The sequence below is a fragment of a genome, unplaced genomic scaffold (assembly GCF_019419815.1).
Source record: "Pyrus x bretschneideri cultivar Hongxiangsu unplaced genomic scaffold, Pyrus_bretschneideri_v1 Contig8, whole genome shotgun sequence".
NCBI classification, from domain to species: Eukaryota; Viridiplantae; Streptophyta; class Magnoliopsida; order Rosales; family Rosaceae; genus Pyrus; species Pyrus x bretschneideri.
Window position 1 is genome coordinate 11,012,229 of NW_025999820.1, and position 20,505 is coordinate 11,032,733.

Genomic DNA, 20,505 nt, shown 5'->3' on the forward strand with positions numbered 1-20,505 from the left:
AATGCGATTTGCGTTACCCTTTGATTTACAGTTAAAAAGGGAATGTAAGGAGCTAAGCAGTGTTCATTTCCGGACATCTCATACGGACAGAATGAACATAATTATATTATACAGAGTTTACGTTCTTAACCAAGCTGTGCAATATCAGTACAGCGGAGAGAAATATTTACAAAACTTACAAGATTAAGGAGTTCATGATTCACCTGTGGTTGCATCTTCATTCTCCAATTCCTACTGTAGAAGCGAAAAACCCAAAGCAGATTATATTCGTCCGCAGTCACGGCACAAACACAATAACATTGAAGAGAAGATAGATTCTCCCTGTGAAATTCAAGGCATTCAGCCAATGCAACCAGCTTGCTCCACCAAGGAGTGACTCACATATGCACTCCAATCGCACGGCTCGGCAATCAAATCCTCCAATTCTTGGTAAAAACTGGAGTCGTTCAGTGCACATTCATCATTGGAAACTATATTTTCTTCCAGAAATTTATCGGACATGTCATCATAAGCAGAGGGCACATCCTCCGAGCTGCTTGTTCCGGCCATGAAACGGGGATGTAGACCTTGACCTGCATTACATGATTTATCAACCATGGGAGATGATAATGGGGTTCCATTTCGTTGGGAAGTGATTCCCTCTGAGATTTGTTCAGCAAGCGCAGTTTGCATAGGCACTGGTTCTTCCTGAACTTGATTTCTACAATCAAAACTGAGACTGTCATTTATCCACTCATCAAAGCTTTCAATGCCTTGGGCCGGAGGCAATCTCCTTCTCTTGCCTAGAACACCACCGTCCAGCTCTCTCTTTATCATTCTCTTCTGCATTAGCTGCTCCACAGAGATGGGATTCACAGCGGTTTTGGTGAGGAAAAAGAGCATCCTTTGCTGCTTACACAAAGAACTACGAATTTGTTGTTGAAACGCAGTTAGTTGATGCTGCGAGTACTTTTGCTGTTGCCTGAGATTCAAGATTTCCAATCTCAAAAAGTCCTGGTCTTTCTTTAGGGACTCAATTTCGGCTTCCAACCCGGGTTTGGGGTAATCGGCAGAGACCACATTCGGCTTCTTGTTGTATCTGCGTCTTCTCTTGATGTTCTTCAGCAAGTGCCTCTTCCCTCCCTGAAACCTTTCATTTGCAAACTCCCACCTGTCCGGATCAACCTTTGTGAACCCCTAAAGACATAATATTCAACAACATCCATCAAAAACTCAAAGATTATGAAAACTTAATCATAAAAAAGTAAGCTGACAAAAATTATATAAGCATTCAAACAAAAGGTTACAAATTAGATGAAGAAAAATGGACATGCAACAAACAAATCACAGAGGAAAAATTCACAATTTTGCAAAAATACCAGCCGAATGAACATTTTCTCTTTATTAAGACGATATTCTAAACTATTTTAATATACAGGATTCAACACCTCTTTGTCCTTCATATATTAGTAAAAATCAAGTAATTAAAAAAAAAAAACTCGAAGAAAAAGATGGAAAATTTACATAAGTGTTGAGCTGGCGAATGAAGCTTGAGAAATTGTTGTGCTTGAAGTGTTTGGGCAGCAGAGTCCTGGAGAATTCGTACAAATCCCAAACAATGAAGCTCTGCCGAGCATCACTCCACGAAACAATCGAATCGGTTTCCGGGTCGTCCACCATCTGAAAAGTCTTGTTCAAGAACGGCGGTGGTCCCGCCTCGCGCAAACCCTCCATGGGTTTAGGCAGCTCCATGGAAGAAGACGAAGAAAGCGACCCAAAATCACCACCGCCACCGCCCGCGTTGATGGTCTTGCAATGATCTCCACCCTCTAAGTCATTGTCCACAACCACAACATCTACAGTTTCTTCTTTCACCTTTAGCAATTCGGCCGCTGGGTTCGGCGGAGCGGTGGAGGAAGAGGAAGAGGATGACCGGTCAAAGTTTCTGCCTTTGGAAAAAGTCACTGCCTTTTCCTCTTTTTTCAGGTCAGTCACTTCTTCTTTGGCTCGATCAAGCTCGTTCTCAGCTTCTTCTAGATTTTTGCTGGGTTCTGTCAACTTTGTTTTGGACGGCAATGGCAGGGAAGGCCTCCCACCGCCGTCTCCACCGCCAGAACCGCCACCAACGTCAGGATCCACCATTTTTCTTTTGAATAAGAAACAGGGTATTTTGCAAGTCTGGAAAAATGGCGTTTAGTGAAAAATTGCAGAGATTTATAACGGAAACAGAGAAAATAATGTACCAAGAGGCAGAGATTTCTGTTTAATTTGGGGTTTTTTCTTCTTTAAATTTTTGGATTTTAATTGAATTTGCCTCTTCACCCCTTCTGGTTTTTTCAGTAGGTAAGAGAGTGTGTGTGTGTGTGTTCACATAAGAAACTGCTGGAGTATTGCCACGTTTCTGCACTTTTTCCATTTTCCTCTACTTTCTAGAAACTTCCTCATGACTCCAACTTTTTTATTTTCTTGTGATCACAAAACCCTAATTTTTTTTAGTAAGAACGATAGTGAGTTAAATAATTAGTTGTTAAAATAAAAGAAATTGGTACTAATTGAATCTACCTACTATGTGTAGGCATGATTGTTTTTCGGTACTGCGATGAAGCGTCATCCACCACATAACCCTAATTCTAAAACTAGATATAGAGTGTTGAATCACTTATGCCCATTTCGCTCACTTACATAGAATGAGTTCCCGTTGTTGTGTTCTCTTAGTCTAATACTGCATTGTATGTGAACAAAAATTACACATAATAATGCATTATTGGATCAAGATGTTACGTAATGATGAATTCATTTCATGTAAGCTGTTTTTGAATTTGTGAGGGGACCTCTTAATCTAAGTATTAAGTGTGAGATTTGATCATTGATTTAAATTGGAGTCTTTGAACATCTAAGCACAAGAGTTGAAACTTAAGGAAAGGGATCCTCTCCGGATTCCTTCCTCCTAATCCACCAAGTCCAGGATCTGGGCCATTAAAATTTGCTCCAACGGCTAAAGTTATTATAACTTTTAAAGTGAGTCCCTATTTGTAGCCGTTGGATCAAATTTTAATGGTCCGGATCCCTGAATTTGGTGGATTAGGAAGAAGGGATTCAGAGAGGATCCATTTTCGAAACTTAAAACTCAAGTCTCTGAACATCTTGGAAATAATTCTTATGCATATCAATGGGTAGAGCTTAGAAAGGATCACGGTAACACTGTGAGCAGTCGCACACAATGTATTTTGTCGTTCGCTCGCCTATATTGCACCATGAGAAGAGATTTTTGGTGGGTTTATCGACCAACTAGACCAACCTACTCGACATGGGTTGAAATTTGGATTGTGTTGGGCTAAAGTATTATTAATCCGGTTAAAATCAACCTCTTTGAAAGACAATAATTAAAGATGCATGTATATTAAATAGATTTATACATTAAATTCAGTAACTTTTAAATGCACTTGTTTATTAATGTTTGATTAAATGGTGAAACTTTTGATATAACATCAAAATCAAATGACTATGAGTTCGTTTGAAAACGCTTTTAAAATGATTGAAAAACTTTTGATGAAACTGATTTTGGGTTCCAAAAGCACTTCAAATGCTTTTTGGAAGAAGCACCAAATATGTGCTCTTGCAAGTGTTAGAATTTTTTTTATTTAGATCGACGGGTTGGGGGGCCTCACTCTAACGACACAAATACTGTCTCCAACTTTACCACCTACTCAATCCATAAGGTGTGGAGTTTTACCACAAAAGGCATTGATATTAGTTTGAGTGGGGTAATCCCATTTAAAGTTATTGCTTTTCTTTACCCCCACCAATGTGGGGCTGCTAACACGCCCCCTCATGTGTAATCCCATTTAGTGGTTCACACATGGAGTTCCACACATCTGCAATTAAAACTCAGATGTCTGCTTTAATGAAGTCCAAACTTGTTTTCAATCTTTTTCAGGAAGTGACTCTTAATAACTTAGAGGCTGACTCTATGTTAAGAGTCCAAGCTTGTTTCCAAGCCACACTTCTTGGTAACAAGCTCGTTGGTTTACACGGATCCGTAACCGTGGGCTCTGGTACTATGTTGGAATTTTTTTTAGATCAACGGGTCCAGGAGGCCCTACTCTAACGACACCGATACTATCCCCAACTTTACCACTGGCCCAATCCGTTAGGTGTGGCGTTTTACCACAATACACCTCGGTATTAGTTAGTGTGGGGTAATCATATTTAAAGTCATTGCTTTTCTTTACCCCAACAGATGTGGGACTTCTAACAGCAAGAATCACTTAAAGTGTTTTTCTAAGATTCACTTGAATTTTACTAATAATTGATTTCAAAAACATCTTCACCAAAAGTGCTTTAAGTATTTTAAAAGCACTTCCACACAAACCCTATATTAGGAATAAGAAAGAAACTAATCAAGCTCAACACGTGGAACTCCTTCCAGACTAAGAATAATTTAAGAGGATTAAGTTGCCAAATTTCTTAAGTGACAATGAACTTGAACAAGTCGAACCCAAGACTGTTGAGTTGACCAACAGATTGAAGTCTGAATCAACTAACGCACCCGGCGTCGGCGACAATGTGTTTCTGTTTAGAATTTTTGTCTGAATTAGATGATTACGTGGCCATTTCTTGACTGTTAGATTTGCTTTCGATAGTCTGTTTGTCTTTATTTGCCAAGTAAGAGCTCTGCTAACGTAACTTGAACGTCCACTCAATTGTTTGTCTTTATTTTTCTAAGACACAACCATCTTCAAGGTGGCCCTTGTAAATCCTTTTGCTAAATCCTTTTGCTAAACATTGTCACAAATGTTTTTACTTGGCAGAATACAGCTTGCTTTTTGAAAAGTAGTTTAAAATAAGTAATGCTATTCATATTATGATTCATATTATATTTTTATATTATATTTGATATGAACGGTTACATTATTTGAAAAATTTGTAAAACACAAGGAAATGAATGAGAAATACTCCTCATATACCATAATCATCATTTAATTAACTAGTTTTTTTTAATTATTAATTTATTAAATAATGAACTAAATTTAAAAATCTGATTAATTCAAATGATATAATTGTCCACATCAAATGCAACCTAAATGGTATGAAAATGTGGTACAAAAATATGATACGAATAACATTAATCGTTTAAAATAGGTCCAAGTCCTATTGGGCCAAACCGGTTTTTTAAAACTGGACCCGAAGGAGCTCCTAGATTTCGGATCCTAAACATTCTAATTTCTAAGTTCCTTAAACCCTAGAAAGCAGATAAGCGCAGTGTCAGCTTATTGAATTTTCCCAGGCGATCGTTTGGTGGAGCTGAGAAAATGGTGGTGAGGATCCGATTGGCGAGGTTCGGATGCAAAAATAGGCCGTTTTATCGGGTCATGGCGGCCGATAGCCGATCTCCGAGAGACGGCAAGCACCTCGAAGTCTTGGGCTACTACAATCCCTTGCCAGGTCTTCTCTCTTTTCTGTTTCTGTGTATTGATTCTGTAATTTTATATATATTTTTTTCAAACGTTTGTGGGTTCTAATTGCATTATGTTAATTAGAAACCATAGAAATATTGCATTTTTGTATTGGTAAGGCGGAATTTGATGAATTCCGATCAAAATTCAGATGGATAGTGTTTGGCTGCCTAGAAAATGTTGGAGAAGTGATACCTAACACAGTTTGGTTATGAATATTCAGAGAAAGCTATTGGGTCTTTTGTCATCTGAGTAATATAGTTAGTGATATGCTGATGCTCTGTGACTTTTATGAAATTTTACAGGCCAAGATGGTGGAAAACGAATGGGCCTGAACTTTGAAAGAGTGAAGTAAGTGGCTTTTGGCAATGCTTCATTTCGTACGTTAATTATCGGTGAATTGCCTTAGTTGCACTTCGTTATCTAATTGCGTTTTTTGGTCCCGGGTTATTCAAAATCAACATTTTTAGCTTTTGTTTTCGGAAGTTATCAGGTATTGGTATGAAAGATGTTCAGAATATGCAAGGTTATAAAAGACGCTAGGCGTTAGTCGGGCGGCGAGCTGGGTCTAGTGCCTAGGTGCCTAGGCGGATTTAAGTAAATATACTATATTTCATGTAAATAAGTGTTTGTTTATACTTAAAATATGTATAATTTCATCAAAAACTACAAAATAGAATGACATATATATTATTAAGTATTGGAACATAATGAAAACATGGGGAACAAACATATAATGTGTGTTTATTTAAAGTATTCAACAAGTCTCTTACAAGATGGTGGAAAACGAATGGGTCTGAACTTTGAAAGAGTGAAGTAAGTGGTTTTCGGCAACGCTTCATTTTGTATGTTTAATTCTCAGTGAATTGCCTTTAGTTGCACTTGTTTATCAGTTAAATTGCGCTTTTTGGTCCTGGGGTATTCAAAATCAATGTTTTTAGCTTTTGTTTTGGGATGTTATCATGTACTGGTTTGAAAGATGTTCAATATTTAGCTCTGTGAGTTGATTATATGTTTCCTATTGTTCCTCATGCATGTACAAATTATCACTTGACTGTGAGGGTTAACTTGTATAGTCTTGTGTTCATGCTAGAACTTGACGGGTGCGTATGTTATTGTGTGTAAATATGACCCACTAATGATGATGGAGGCTTATGTCTTGCGAGATATATACACAAGGAGGATATATGCTCACTGAAAAATTGTCTCATTTGGATCAAGACACTTTATTGGTAGAAATTACTGTGAGTTTGAGGTCTGGATCTCAATCGTAGGGTTGCTTGATTCCGTGCTTATTATGGGTACTCTTAAGTTGAAATTTAATGGAATTCTTTTGAAAATTTGAGAAGCGGAAACAATTCTTCCCAGGAGGCTTATGAGAGAGAGAATTCATGTTTTCAAATTAAGTTTATCTGCTGTATCCCATCAGTTTGTTCACTCTTTCGGCAGGTATTGGCTATCTGTTGGAGCTCAGCCTTCGGATCCTGTGCAGCGTATTCTTTTCAGAGCTGGGCTGTTGCCCCCACCACCAATGGTGGCAATGGGACGTAAGGGAGGGCCACGTGACACGCGACCTGTTGATCCTATGAGTGGACGGTTTGTGACTCCTGAGAAGCCAGCAGCTAGTGGTGATCGAGGGAAAGATGCGGAAAGCACTGAAAACGATGGTTAAGATGGCACAAGAATTTCCATTAAACTTCCCCAAAATTTGTAAGATCATTTCTTACTATAATCTTTTGTATTTTTCTAGGGCAAGAGGGGTTACAGGAAACGATCTTTCATATCGGATTGCAGGATAAGCAGCTTGGTATCGGTCAATTCTGAATAGCTTGGGAAGAGATACAGTCATATCTAAATAGCTACTATATTAGGCGTTAAAGAACACTACTGTATTGAATGTTTGATTTTGTTTAGTTTATGGAATGAACTTCAGCTTGTACCTGGCATCACTTCATCATCATTGTCGTTTTCAATTTTCTATATGAAATTGCAGAGATAATTGGGCTTGTCTGGGATTGCTTATGTAGAAAGCACTTATGTTATAAGCGTTTATGCTGAGAAACATGTTGAAATTTTTATTAAAAATTAAGTGCTTCATAAAGAAGCATAAGAGAAGTGCTTATCCAAATAATGCTTTTATGACCCAGAAGATATTTTAACTTTTTTGTATCAAACGCATAGGCGTTTTATGGAAGTTTTGCCAATACATTTTCTATAATTAAACATGGCATATTCATGATGTGAATAAACATAAAAACATGCCTAATTAAAATCTTTTTAACATAAAGGCTCATATAATTCGCAACATATAAGACTGTGAATATGAAACATTAATTAATTAATTATTGATTAATGAATAATTTGTTTCAACGTTCAGTTTAAGATTGACCATCCAACGCAACAAAGCATGATTTATTTGGCAAGAGAACATTACGAGTAGCGAATATTTCCTTCATCTACCCAACAATTCCAAATTCAACACCCAATTATTGTCATTGGAAGAGATACTGAGTTTAAATTTTTAAATACGAGTACCATATATTAGAAAGAGAATATTACCATATACGAATAGTGAACATTTCCTCCATCTTCCGAACAATTCCAAGTTCAATTTTAATACATAATTATTATCGTCGATGGAGATCCTAAGTTCAAATTTCACGAACCACAATATGTAGAACAAAATCGGGCCTCATTGCCACCAAACTAAGCCCAATGCCTAACCTACCTTATTGTGGGCCTCCCTTCAAAAATGAAGAATAAAATTAAATATTTTAAATTTTGGACAGCTCAGCACTACCATCCACAAAAAAGGGAAGAGAGGGGGGAGCTTGGGCTAGGTATTTAAACGAGGGAGAGAAAGGATATAACGGAGGCCACGTTTTGAAAGCCCCTTTACCCTTTTTCCTCCCCCCTCCCACCGCTTCTAGGGTTTTAGCTTTGCCGCCTTCTTCCTCCTCCCTCCGCTCCTCCCTCTCTGCAAGTCGGAATGGGCAGCGATAAGGATAACATCAACATGTCCGATCTCTCCTCAGGTTGTACTCTCTCTCTTAACCTTCTGATGTTTTGTAATCTGATGCGGTGATCTTACTCTGCTTCTGGTTTTTTTGTTTCTGAAGCTCTCAACGACGTGGATCGAGCAGGCCTCGTCAATGCTCTCAAGGTCAGTAGTCAATTTTCTCGGCAACCAAACAGACTCTTACCCTGTTAATTAGCAGGAAATTTCAATTTTACAGTTTGTTTAGCTTTCTGTCTGTTTGTTCTTTGCGGTTAAGTGTTTGTTTGGCTGATGGAGCTTGTGTTTGTGCAGAATAAGATAGAGAGTTTGGCCGGGCAGCACTCTGATATCCTCGAGAGCTTATCTCCTGCAGTCCGAAAGCGGGTCGATGTCCTTAGAGAGATTCAGGTATGATTCTCACTCGCTCTGAAGCTTGAAGTTTAGTGCTTTGATATGCTGGATTGCTCATAGTTTCATGTCTTTTCATACTTTGTTTGGTTGGTTAATCAGATTATACTCTTATTTCATTTATATGTTCTGTTTAGTTACCATTTTGATTGATATGACGGGTTTCAGTCGCATATTATAGCTTAACAATTTTTTAAAATTGGAGTTTCAGTTGCGTTTTTTCGATGGTTCTTGAAAAATACTTTGTTTGATTGACAAATTGGTTGGAGTTGTTCATTCTCTTAGTATTATGTGATGGAATATGTAGAAAGTGAATATATTATCTTGAAGTGTGAAGCACCCTAAGACTTTCTTTACTTGCAGACCCAACATGATGAACTTGAGGCAAAGTTTTTCGAGGAGAGAGCAGCTCTTGAAGCCAAATATCAGAAATTGTATCAACCTTTGTATACCAAGGTGTTCTACTGTTCTACATACTGCAGTGTTCTATATATCGTATATTCTCAAATACGAAGGGTTCATATGTGGGATGCTTCTTTCTTATTCATTTTATTTATTTTATTAAATATATTCTGTATGGCTACGTGGTTTAGTGGCTTGTCACTGCTCTACCTAAGTGAGGTAGCAGTGGCACCCCTGGCCTGAGTTAGTGTGATTGATGTCCTGTTTCCTTTGCTTATAGGTTTCTTACTATTTTGGGAATGAGGAGCTTAACTTCATTTCTTTTCATTTATTTCGTTTTAAAATAAATTGTACTGAATACTCTGCAGAGATACGAGATTGTAAATTGTGTTGTTGAAGCTGAAGGAGTCACTAATGAAGCAGCAACAACAGAAGAGGGTGAAGATTCTGAAGGTATACTCTTGATAGTTATTCAGGACCTATGTAGTTTTTATTGTGTGCAAATGTTAATCTCTTGTCTTTGCCTGCGTATTTATTTTCGCAGAAAAAGGGGTGCCTGATTTCTGGCTCAACGCAATGAAGAACAATGAAGTGCTAGCTGAGGAGGTGGTTATTGTGCATAAAGTTCTCATATTTGATGTTCATAATTACTTTGTTGTTTGTCAGCTGAATTGTTTTTTTTTTTTTTGGATTACCAGATATCTGAGCGTGATGAAGGTGCTCTTAAATATCTTAGAGACATCAAGTGGTTTAGGATAGATAACCCTAAGGGCTTCAAACTGGAGTTCTACTTTGACACCAATCCCTATTTTAAGAACTCTATCTTGACAAAGACATACCACATGATTGATGAAAATGAACCCATTCTTGAGAAAGCAATAGGGTATGTTCGGGAGCCTTGCCTTTTGCTAAATAGTTCAAGATGGCCTGTGCATCGTTGTTTGTATACTTAATTTAATACAATGTCTGGTACCTGGTGCTTTGTAGGACGGAGATTGAATGGTATCCTTCTAAATGCTTGACACAAAAGCTCCTTAAGAAGAAGCCTAAGAAGGGATCTAAGAATGCTAAGCCAATAACTAGAACTGAAAATTGCGAAAGTTTCTTCAACTTTTTCAGTCCGCCTCAAGTCCCTGAGGACGACGAAGATATTGATGAGGATGTTGTAAGACACTCTTCTTTACTATTTTTGTTTCTCTTTCAAGGTTTTTGTCCTTTGTAGTCTCTTATTTGTACCTCTTATGAACAGGCCGAGGAACTCCAAAACCAGATGGAAAATGATTATGACATTGGGTGAGTTTATAACTTACTTCTACTTGTAGACAGATTCCAGACCTTGGTACTAGTCCTAGATAGTTTGGAAATTTTCTGATTGAGTGCTTTGTTTAAAATTTTCTTCTCATATTGGCATCATTTTTTGTGTAGGTCTACCATTCGAGATAAGATCATCCCCCATGCTGTTTCATGGTATACTGGAGAGGCCATTGAGGGAGAAGATTTTGGAGACTTGGAAGAAGATGAAGATGAAGATGAAGACGAAGAGGAAGACGAAGATGATGAGGATGAAGAAGACGAGGAAGATGATGAAGACGATGAAGATGAAGCCAAAACCAAAAAGAAGGTGCAGTGTTGTAAACATTTTGATCATCTTTTCTCCTCTTGCATTCTTCTGTTTGTTTGAAGTTTGAACTGACGGTTATTATTTTTTTATGCAATTGATTCTGACGCAGACATCGGCTAGCCACAAGGTATGTTGCCTACTTGTTAAAATTCGTTCATAAGTTGAATATCTAATTGTTTTGTTGTTTCGAAAATGAACTTTTTGTTGCATATACTGAGAACACGTTACATAATGTAGAAGAGTGCAAGAGCACCAACCGGGGAGCAGGGTGAAAGGCCTCCAGAATGCAAACAGCAGTAGAATATGATTGTTTCGGAAAGGCGGGTTGAGTAGCTGTGAGTTCTCGTTGGACCTTCAGACTGTTTTAATAGAAAATGGTTGCTGGGCAGTTTTGTGTGGCCAATATATTTTTTTACCTTTTGTTTTCTTTTCCATGCTGGTTTAGGGGGAATGTGATGAAAGATGGATTGGATGTCATTGTGATTTGTTGGCTTATGTTTGAATTCGATAGACGATGTTTTTTACTAATCTATTAATGATTTGTGTAATTTTTGGCCTTTATTTCTCTTTTGATTGTCTGTATCTTGCGTTGGACATCTAAAGATGCGGAGGGCATACATGGAACGGGTTCACCAGCACGTTGTGTCGTAATTTACTAAAACAATGACGTGTTGAAAACCTTACAGTTGTAAATGTTGCTCTAGAAGATGTGGCTTTTTTTTTTCCAACTGATTGTTTCGTTGTTGGGGACATGGCAACCGGGGACTAAAGTCATCATTCTTCTTTTAGGCGCCTAAAGTTTCATCACTTTTCTTTTGGCCCCTAAAGTTTCATCACTTTTCGTTTGGCCCCTAAAAGTTTCATCACTAAAAAGGTGAGAAAAGCAATAAGGTAGAAGATCAGTTGGAAATGCAAGTACTTCTTGAAAAAGCATTTAGAAGGGTTATGGCTCGTTTAAAATTTAAAACGACGAAAGTGCATTTGGTGAAAGTTGGATTTCAAAAGTGCTTGATGTGCATTTTGAAAGAAGCAACACTTGTGTTTCTTGCATGAAACATTTTAAGTACTTGTCTAAAATGCACTTCTATTTTTACTAATGGTTACAAAAGCACTTTTATCAAAAGTGCTTTTAATCAATATAAAAGCACATCCAAACACTTATTTTCAAGAACTTGGAAGTGTTCATTTAAAAACAAGCGGAGGAATCAGGCTTCCGATTTATTAAACTTCTGTTTTTAAGGAAATTTGGATGAACTAATTTAAAAACATAAATGTAAGTTGTATAATGAGTGAATATATTATTGAAGGAATGACTTGGCCTTCATCAGAGAAAAATAGTGTCCGAGCATTTATCTATACATTCGAGGTTACAATGCCGTATTTCTTCTCTCTAAAGTCGCTTTTGTATAATAAAATAATAAAAAAAATGGAAGAAAAATTGAGTGAGATTATAGGAAAATGCCCATTGTATTTAAATCAGGGGGATCCTCTCTAAAGTCCTTAAATTATATCCGTTTATCATACATTGTGCTGTAAAAAATTATTTTTAATTTTTTTATTTAAAATTAAATATAAAAAACTGATCCAGATCCTCACAACAGGATCCGCGAGGATCCACTCTCGTATTTAAAGGGTCGTAAGCCCAAGCGGTCAAGGTCTCCACTCTCCTCCACTCTGACACTCTTTCGCTTCTCTCTGCGATGCTTGCTCCAGCATTTCAAAAAGGAGGGAAATAACCCCATAACCCTAAAACCCAGACTCTCTCTCCCCTCCCTCTCTCTCTCTTCCTCTGCCATTGCCTGATATGCATGGCCTCTTATAGTTTCGTAAATTGGTTTTCCGGTCACCTTCTACCTCTTATTTCTTCACTAATTTGATTCCGGAGAAGCTGTGGGTTGTGGAGGTTTGGAAGCTTGGAGTTCGTCACCAATGGCGAGGCTTCTCCGAAACGCTCTTTCCATGAAACGTGTCCTATTCCCGCCACAGGTTTGCCGTTTCTTCATTTGTGAAACAAGAAAGTTTTTTCCTTTTGTTTACTCAATGGCTGTCTGTTTGGTTTCTGGAATGTTTGGGAAAAATTAGTGATTGAATTAATCAAAATTATAACTTCTGAGCTTCGGGCATCTAATTTTTTGTTCGTTCTGTTTCGCAGATGGACCGGAGAGGATTGTTGGGTACATCTACCCAGTTTTACAATTTTTCTTCGAAAGGTGCTTGCTTTAAATTTTTAATTCTTATTCTTCTTGATGCTTTCAATAATTTGCATTTTGGGAAATGTTAGGGCTTGTTTGGTATCATATTTTAAAATTTTTATCATTTCTCATAATATTTCTTAAGAACTTTTCTTAAAAATAATTTTCTTTAAGATTCAAAGTCTCATTTGATATGCGATTTGAAAATTTTAAATTTTAAAACTTAAATTGCATAAAGAGATCCAAAAGGAGAGGGTTGAGGGAGAAAGAGGAGAAAGAGGAGAGAGGAGGAAAGAAAGTAAGACATGATTGGAGAAAAGAGAAAGAAGAGAGAGGATCGGAGTAGATAGAGAGGAAGAAGAGTGAGAGAAAGAACCGAGAGAATGAAGAGAGCGGATTGGAGGAGAGACAAAAAAGGTAACAAAAAAAGAGAAGGGGGAGATAGAAAGGAGAAAAGAGAGATAGATTTGAAGTGAAAGGGATGGAGGGAAAGAAAAGAAAAAAGTGAGTTTAAGTTTAAAAACTCTAAAAACTCACTTTTTTTTTTTTTTTTATAATATACTATATTTTTGAGTTAATCTTAAGTTCAGTTTTTTAAAATAGTCCTATCAAACAAGATTTTAAGGCCTAAAATTTGAAAATTGTTTTTGAGTTTAAAAAGTTGGATTCAAGTAAAGTACTGGACAGACGCTTAGATTTTATGTATATTTTTATTTGTTTCAAATGAATTTGGAGGTTTTATAACGGAGTTTTAAGTATATCAATAAATACTGCTTGTGATTGTTTAGCGAAAATAAGAGTGAAAACAGGACTGAAAAAGATAGACAGTGTTTGGTATTAAGATGTTTGTAAACTTCAATAATTTCATGGCCCCGTCCATATTATTGTGTTTAGTGAATTATCTTCATATGGCGCGGAGTTTAACCGATAGCTTTTCTAAATTAACTTGTTATATAATAGGATAGCTATTATCCATTATGTGCTGCCATAAAACACGGTTTGTGCTCCTTTTGATTTTGAAAATATTTGAAATTCTGTCTGAAGTTAGAAAGAAATCTAAGTCGGACGGAAGTGACTCCTGTGATGAGAATTTGTCAAAGAAGGAGTTGGCCCTGAAGCAAGCCCTGGATCAGATTACATCCTCATTTGGAAAGGGATCTATAATGTGGCTTGGTCGATCCGTCTCTCCTAGACAAGTCCCAGTGGTATCTACGGGTTCTTTTTCTTTGGACATGGCACTGGGAATTGGTGGATTTCCAAAGGTATCATGTGTGCTTAATCAGCTGAATGTTTAGGGTCATTATAGCAGATTATGGTCTTGGTCATATGAATGTTTTTGTGCATAAGACGCGAGGCAGATTTGACCTTATACTCAGCTCAGGAATATGTATTTGCTTCTCAGTGATATTCATTCATTTTCTGCAGGGACGTGTTGTGGAGATATACGGTGCTGAGGCTTCTGGGAAAACTACTCTGGCTCTTCATGTAATAGCCGAAGCACAGAAGCAAGGAGGTTAGACTATGGCATTTTCTTACTAAAATTTGGTGGCAAATGAACATAGTGCACTGCACATATATAACATGGTATGGCTGTTGTATGCGAAAGACGCAAGTTTTCCCTCTCTCTTTCAGTTGTTCATTATATGTAAAAATACGGTGCCTCCATACACACATCTAAAATGTATATCTAAATCATCTCCTCAGCTTCGTGGAATTAGAACAGTTGTTTGAGTCTTTGTCCTGTAAAAAGTATATCCGATGCTATCTATCACTGTGTCTCTTCCCCTGCATCTACGATACCTATGCTTTTTTTTTTCTTGCTGGTCTAGTCAAATTAGTAAATTTCTGTGATCTATTAGCTTGAAATGTTGAAGCAATGTTATACAATGGGCATGTAAGGATTGGATTTGGTGCACATTTAATGGTTATGACTGGTGTGTAAAATGTAAATTCTTCATGTTTCAATATTTACTCATGAAGAACTGATTAAGACCATCTTTTGGTGCGGGGTAATCTGTTAATGTCAATTAACTTGTAGGTTTATTCTATGTTGGTGATTTTTTATATTGGCTGTTGTCGTGATATTGAGTTCCTAGTCTGATGCAACTTATTAATGTAGGGACATGTGTTTTTGTTGACGCTGAGCATGCTCTTGATCCTACACTGGCTCAGTCTATCGGGGTAAACACTGAGAATCTACTTCTCTCACAACCTGATTCTGGTGAGCAAGCCCTCAGTCTTGTAGACACTCTAATCCGCAGTGGCTCAGTTGATGTTGTTGTTGTTGACAGTGTAAGTAAGGTGCTTTTCAGTAACATTTTGTGTTCAGTGCAATTTTTCCATGTTAGCCTTTTCCATGTTCATTGAGTACACGCCTGATGTGTTCTTATAAATTCTCTTTGGTTTTTGTTCTGTTTGAATGTTTTTCACCTTCATATCATCTCATGAGGCTTTTGTATATATTTTTTTGACAGAGTTTGTCTTTTACTTTGCACGGTAGATGAAGGGTTTTCATGTGATAACAGGTGGCCTGCACTTGTGCCTAAAGGTGAACTTGATGGCGAGATGGGTGATGCTCATATGGCAATGCAGGCTAGACTAATGAGCCAGGCACTTCGCAAATTGAGTCACTCTTTATCTCTATCACAGACAATATTAATCTTTACAAATCAGGTAATGGCATTCGATTTCATTATTATATTTGATACATTTACACAACATAAAAAACTTATCCTTTGTGAAAGTTATAAGTACAAACACTTTTACACATAATCTTATCATTTTCTGAGATTTCTGGTTTTGTATTTTTGAAGATAATTTGATATTCATCATTTCATGAATATTTGTTTGGTGCTCAGACTTCTGCAATTGTTTGTCTATCTTTAGGTGAGGGCGAAGCTTTCTACTTTTGGAGGATTTGGTGGGCCAACTGAAGTTACTTGTGGCGGCAATGCTTTGAAGTTTTATGCTTCAGTGCGCCTTAATATGAGGAGAATAGGACTTGTGAAGAAGGGAGAAGAGGTAGTTACCGACACCATTTGTCTATTTTGTTCATGAATTTGAACTTTGCTTATCTAAAAATTAGAATTGTTGTTTTTTTTTGTGTCAACTGAATTGTCGTTGAGTACCTATTTGATTAGTGTGAAAGTATCTAGGTTTCATTTAGGCTACCTTCAGTAGAATATCCAGTCATTTGATTGAAAATATTACGTGAATGGAGTAAGATGGGCTTATTTACATGTTTTTGTGTTTCTTTTGGTTGGAGGATTAAATGCTATGTTATTTATGCATCCTTTTGAAAGAAATTAAATTTCCATGCAGACTATAGGAAGTCAAGTTCAAGTGAAGATAGTGAAGAACAAACTCGCTCCTCCATTCAGAACTGTTCAGATAGAGCTCGAGTTTGGTAAGGGTATATGTCGGGAATCAGAGATCATTGATTTGGGATTGAAAAACAAATTCATCACAAAAGCTGGCGCAATGTACGACTTAAATGGTCAAAGTTTCCGTGGCAAGGATGCTTTGAAAAGGTTCTTGTCCGAGAATAGTACTGCTATGGAGGAACTTTCAGCAAAGCTTACGGAGAAGCTAGTTGATGATGTGGCAGCCAAGGAAGCAGAAACAGAACTTATGGGCGAAGGTCCTGTAGAGGAAATTGTTTCGCCTGATTCTACTGACGAAGATGCAGTTACGGCAGTTGGAGCGTAAGTACTCAGATGTCCTCGAAACTGTAGAGAAGTTTTTCTCTGTTTTCCCTGGCGGGGTTTGATATAGGGGAGCGGCTACTGCATCCTCCTGAGCAGCTGGTAGATTCACTATCTCTCCTTGTAAATTAACAGTCATTTGTTAATCACTATGTATGGCATTGATGCAGTGAAATTTTGTGGGTTCAAAAGGGGGCAAATTTGGGAAAGATGCAGGAGGAGGGTCGTTATTTAGATTTCTAGGTTAACCGTAGCAGCTTGTAATTACTCGTTCAGCTACAGTTTGTATGTCAGCGAGATCAATGTTATATATCATTTGTTTACCCAATAGAATGCTAGCTTTCAAGCTCTCGATCTTTGCCGATTTTTCTAAGCGCTTCAGACTACCATTTGTGGACGCAATTCTCCCATCGTCCCATCTCAAATCATCGCGGATCATACCATCGGTGCAGATCAAAATCTGAACCCTATGTGATGGTCCGAGAAACGTTTGGTTTTCTCCATTTCCTTGCTAACAAAATTTAGTAACAATAAAAGATATTTATGACTTATAGTTGGTTCAAGTAGCTAGTAGCCATTAGGGAGAGTAATGTAAAGTTTTATTGGATCGAAATTTTCTTGGTTATCTTGGGTGGTTAAAACCAAAAAACTTTGTCTTGGTCTTGAGAGAAAGAAAAAACAACGCAACAAGGAAATCTTCGCGTCCTCGTTCTCGTTCTCACGTAAGTTATTCTCATTGTGGAGGCCAGTGTCAGGTATATTAACCAAAAGGAGTGTTATGTACCGTGTAAGAACCCAAATATCCTCTTCCTCAACTCCATGATCAAAGGCTTCGAACAATCCGTACATTTTCTCTTGCGACCTTGCTATCTTCAATCCGGGGCCCGAAGAAAATGACACTACTTCACTTCAATCTGTGGCCTTTTTGAATCGCGAAGAGTTCCTTGTTGCGTTGTTTTTTCTTTCTTTCAAGGCCGAGACGAAGTTTTTGGGTTTTAACCACCCGAGACAGCGGATAAAATTTTGATCCAGTAAAACTTTACATTACTCTCCCTAATTGCTACTAGCTACTAGCTACTTGAACCAACTATAAGTCATAAATATCTTTTATTGTTACTAAATTTTGTTAGCAAGGAAATAGGAGAACACCAAACGTTTTGTTGTCCATCTCAGACCATTGCATAGGGTTCAGATTTTGATCTGCACTGATAGTATGATCCGCGATGATCTAAGATGGGACGATAAACTTTGGAAGCAGCTATTAACTCAACTTGTCCATCTCAACCGTTTCCAAATGGGAAATTTTATGTAAACCCGTGTAACTTTTTTCTACACCTCACTTAAATTTTAAATGTTAATTGTTTATTTTACTCTATTGCATAATTACTATTAAGTATAAAATGAAATTAATAATAAAACTCAAATTTATCAATAATCCCACACACTATAATTAAATCTAGCATCACTCTACGTTTATCCCACATTCATTCCAGCTAAAACCCTAATAACTATAGAGAGAAACAAGCTTTTCTATTGAGATGTGATTCTTGAAGATGATTAAAAATGTTTTGATAGATATGTTGGAATTTCCATTTCTTTAGTTTATTTTATATCATGTTTTAAGTTTAGAACTCATGATGAAAAAGTTGGTAATGTCTTCCTATAATTCTTCGAATCAAGACAAGCAAGTTACAACTTCTTACTGTTGGAAAAGTTGATAGTTTGTTTCTTTTAATTGCAAGGTCTTTTGGTTTTGTCTTTAGTGTTTTGCTGTATGACCAAAACTCATTAGCTCTCTTCTTATCAAAGAGAAGTTGTCGGCAATAAGTGGGGAAAGTGGGATGGCCATGGAAATGCTAGTAGCAGAAAGAAAAAAAAAAGCAGCCAGTGAAAATGCTAGTCCTATACGGTATATGTAATTACAGAGGGGCAAATAGTACATTTTTAGAAAAAAATCATTCAATTAGATATATTATTTTATAAAGGAATGAGAGTAAAGATAAATTTATGTTTTGAAATGAGTTTGAGAGGGTAATTTAGATAACAAATTTGGATTTAAAGAGATATTAATTCTTTAATAAAAAACAATATAAGTGAAGAGAATAAATTACGTGTAGAAAGATGTTACATGATTATCAAGACAGATGAGTCATGAGTGCTTGAAGTCGTACTGCGCCGTATTCAATGTTTTGATGCTTGATATGGTACTGCGTGTGCAGCGATTTGAGTGGTGGTATTACCACTGAGCAAATCCAGCTAGTGACACCGTTTAATTTCTCGATCAAGAGCGTGCTTAGTGTCTACAAAAAGATAGGGTTAATTACATTTTACTTTCTCAGATTTAGATGCAATTTATTTTCGTTGTGGAGGGCATTGTCAGGTATATTAACCAAAACGAGTGTTATGTATCGTGTAAGAACCCAAATATCCTCTTCCTCAACTCCATGATCAAAGGCTTCGAACAATCCCTACATTTTCTCTTGCGACCTTGCTATCTTCGATCTGGGGCCTGAGGAAAATGACACTACTTCACCTCAATCTGTGGCCTTTTTGAATCGTGAAGAGTTCCTTGTTGCGTTGTTTTTTTTTGTCTCAAGGCCGAGACGAAGTTTTTGGGTTTTAACCACCCGAGACAACGGATAAAATTTCGATCCAATAAAACTTTACATTACTCTCCCTAATCGCTACTAGCTACTGGCTACTTGATATATGTCATAAATTTCTTTTATTGTTACTAAATTTTGTTAGCAAGGAAATGGAGAACACCAAACGTTTTGTTGTCCATCTTGTACCATCGCATAGGGTTCAGATTTTGATATGCACTGATAGTATGATTCGCGATGATCTGAGATGGGATGATAAACTTTGGAAGCAGTTATTAACTCAACTTGTCCATCTCAACTGTTTCCAAATGGGAAATTTTATTTAAACCCGTGTAACTTTTTTCTACACCTCACTTAAATTTTAAATGTTAATTGTTTATTTTACACTATTGCATAATTACTATTAAGTACAAAATGAAATTAATAATAAAACTCAAATTTATCAATAAACCCACACACTATAATTAAATCCTAGCATCACTCTTCGTTTATCCCACATTCATTCTTGCTAAAACCCTAATAACTATAGAGAGAAACAAGCTTTTCTATTGAGATGTGATTCTTGAAGATGACTAAAAATGTTTTGATAGATATGTTGGAATTTCCATTTCTTTAGTTTATTTTATATTATGTTTTAAGTTTAGAACTCACACTGAAAAAGTTGTTAATATCTTCCTGTAATTCTTCGAATCAAGACAAGCAAGTTACAACTTCTTACTGTTAGAAAAGTTGATAGTTTGTTTCTTTTAATTGCAAGGTCATTTTGGTTTTGTCTTTAGTGTTTTGTTGTATGACCAAAACTCCATTAGCTCTCTTCTTATCAAAAAGAAGTTGTCGGCAATAAGTGGGGAAAGTGGGATAGCCATGGAAATGCTAGTAGCAGAAAGAATAAAAAAGCAAGCCGTGAAAATGCTAGTCCTCTACGGCACTAGCTTATGCAATTATAGAGGGGCAAAGGGCGGCTTTTTGAAAAAAATCATTCAATTAGATATATTATTTTATAAAGAGAACGAGAGTAAAGATAAATTTATGTTTTAAAGTGAGTTTAAGAGGATAATTTAAGTAATAAATTTAGTTTAAAGAGATACTAATTATTTAATAAAAAACAATATAGATAAAGAGAATAAATTACGTTAAAGATG

At 36.8% G+C, this 20,505-nt stretch overlaps 4 protein-coding genes across 7 annotated transcripts; 3 read left to right on the forward strand and 1 right to left on the reverse strand.

Moving 5' to 3' along the window:
- Positions 1-81: 81 nt before the first annotated feature.
- LOC103951878 (heat stress transcription factor A-2) lies at positions 82-2,322 on the reverse strand. Its single transcript, XM_009363353.3, has 2 exons — positions 1,504-2,322; positions 82-1,176 (listed from the first exon to the last, which is right to left on the reverse strand). Exons 1-2 carry the CDS (start codon positions 2,119-2,121, stop codon positions 340-342), a joined length of 1,455 nt encoding a protein of 484 aa, XP_009361628.2. The 5' UTR covers positions 2,122-2,322; the 3' UTR covers positions 82-339.
- Positions 2,323-5,262: 2,940 nt separating this feature from the next.
- LOC103951876 (30S ribosomal protein S16-2, chloroplastic/mitochondrial) lies at positions 5,263-7,441 on the forward strand. 3 transcript variants are annotated; one of them, XM_009363352.3, is made up of 4 exons: positions 5,263-5,424; positions 5,741-5,786; positions 6,885-7,145; positions 7,230-7,441. In XM_009363352.3, exons 1-3 carry the CDS (start codon positions 5,292-5,294, stop codon positions 7,105-7,107), a joined length of 402 nt encoding a protein of 133 aa, XP_009361627.1. In that variant the 5' UTR covers positions 5,263-5,291; the 3' UTR covers positions 7,108-7,145; positions 7,230-7,441. The 3 variants fall into 3 exon arrangements, with proteins under 3 accessions (XP_009361627.1, XP_009361624.1, XP_048431764.1); XM_009363349.3 differs by having other exon boundaries at positions 6,885-7,102; positions 7,186-7,441; XM_048575807.1 differs by lacking the exon at positions 5,741-5,786 and adding an exon at positions 6,207-6,251 and having other exon boundaries at positions 5,286-5,425; positions 6,885-7,102; positions 7,186-7,441.
- Positions 7,442-8,285: 844 nt separating this feature from the next.
- Positions 8,286-11,425, forward strand: LOC103951875 (nucleosome assembly protein 1;2). 2 transcript variants are annotated; one of them, XM_009363348.3, is made up of 12 exons: positions 8,286-8,470; positions 8,555-8,598; positions 8,746-8,841; positions 9,205-9,297; positions 9,612-9,696; positions 9,788-9,849; positions 9,942-10,126; positions 10,231-10,408; positions 10,493-10,536; positions 10,669-10,864; positions 10,974-10,991; positions 11,102-11,425. In XM_009363348.3, the coding sequence occupies exons 1-12, from the start codon at positions 8,425-8,427 to the stop codon at positions 11,162-11,164; spliced, it is 1,110 nt and encodes a 369-aa protein (XP_009361623.2). In that variant the 5' UTR covers positions 8,286-8,424; the 3' UTR covers positions 11,165-11,425. The 2 variants fall into 2 exon arrangements, with proteins under 2 accessions (XP_009361623.2, XP_048431775.1); XM_048575818.1 differs by having other exon boundaries at positions 11,105-11,425.
- Positions 11,426-12,507: 1,082 nt separating this feature from the next.
- Positions 12,508-17,109, forward strand: LOC103951874 (DNA repair protein recA homolog 3, mitochondrial). The gene is made up of 8 exons (XM_048575262.1): positions 12,508-12,850; positions 13,017-13,074; positions 14,101-14,318; positions 14,482-14,569; positions 15,176-15,359; positions 15,582-15,729; positions 15,943-16,077; positions 16,378-17,109. The coding sequence occupies exons 1-8, from the start codon at positions 12,794-12,796 to the stop codon at positions 16,762-16,764; spliced, it is 1,275 nt and encodes a 424-aa protein (XP_048431219.1). The 5' UTR covers positions 12,508-12,793; the 3' UTR covers positions 16,765-17,109.
- The last annotated feature ends 3,396 nt before the right edge of the window (positions 17,110-20,505 follow it).

Excerpts from the sequence above, each read along its gene's own strand:
- LOC103951878 (XM_009363353.3), bottom strand. The coding sequence starts at position 2,121 with ATGGTGGATCCTGACGTTGGTGGCGGTTCTGGCGGTGGAGACGGCGGT. Across the intron at positions 1,177-1,503 it reads TTCGCCAGCTCAACACTTAT|GGGTTCACAAAGGTTGATCC; the intron begins GTAAATTTTCCA and ends TTATGTCTTTAG.
- LOC103951876 (XM_009363349.3), top strand. The coding sequence starts at position 5,292 with ATGGTGGTGAGGATCCGATTGGCGAGGTTCGGATGCAAAAATAGGCCG. Across the intron at positions 5,787-6,884 it reads CTGAACTTTGAAAGAGTGAA|GTATTGGCTATCTGTTGGAG; the intron begins GTAAGTGGCTTT and ends CTCTTTCGGCAG. Across the intron at positions 7,103-7,185 it reads GGAAAGCACTGAAAACGATG|GGCAAGAGGGGTTACAGGAA; the intron begins GTTAAGATGGCA and ends GTATTTTTCTAG.
- LOC103951875 (XM_009363348.3), top strand. The coding sequence starts at position 8,425 with ATGGGCAGCGATAAGGATAACATCAACATGTCCGATCTCTCCTCAG. Across the intron at positions 8,599-8,745 it reads GCCTCGTCAATGCTCTCAAG|AATAAGATAGAGAGTTTGGC; the intron begins GTCAGTAGTCAA and ends GTGTTTGTGCAG. Across the intron at positions 9,298-9,611 it reads ATCAACCTTTGTATACCAAG|AGATACGAGATTGTAAATTG; the intron begins GTGTTCTACTGT and ends AATACTCTGCAG.
- LOC103951874 (XM_048575262.1), top strand. The coding sequence starts at position 12,794 with ATGGCGAGGCTTCTCCGAAACGCTCTTTCCATGAAACGTGTCCTATTC. Across the intron at positions 14,319-14,481 it reads GAATTGGTGGATTTCCAAAG|GGACGTGTTGTGGAGATATA; the intron begins GTATCATGTGTG and ends CATTTTCTGCAG. Across the intron at positions 15,730-15,942 it reads TATTAATCTTTACAAATCAG|GTGAGGGCGAAGCTTTCTAC; the intron begins GTAATGGCATTC and ends GTCTATCTTTAG.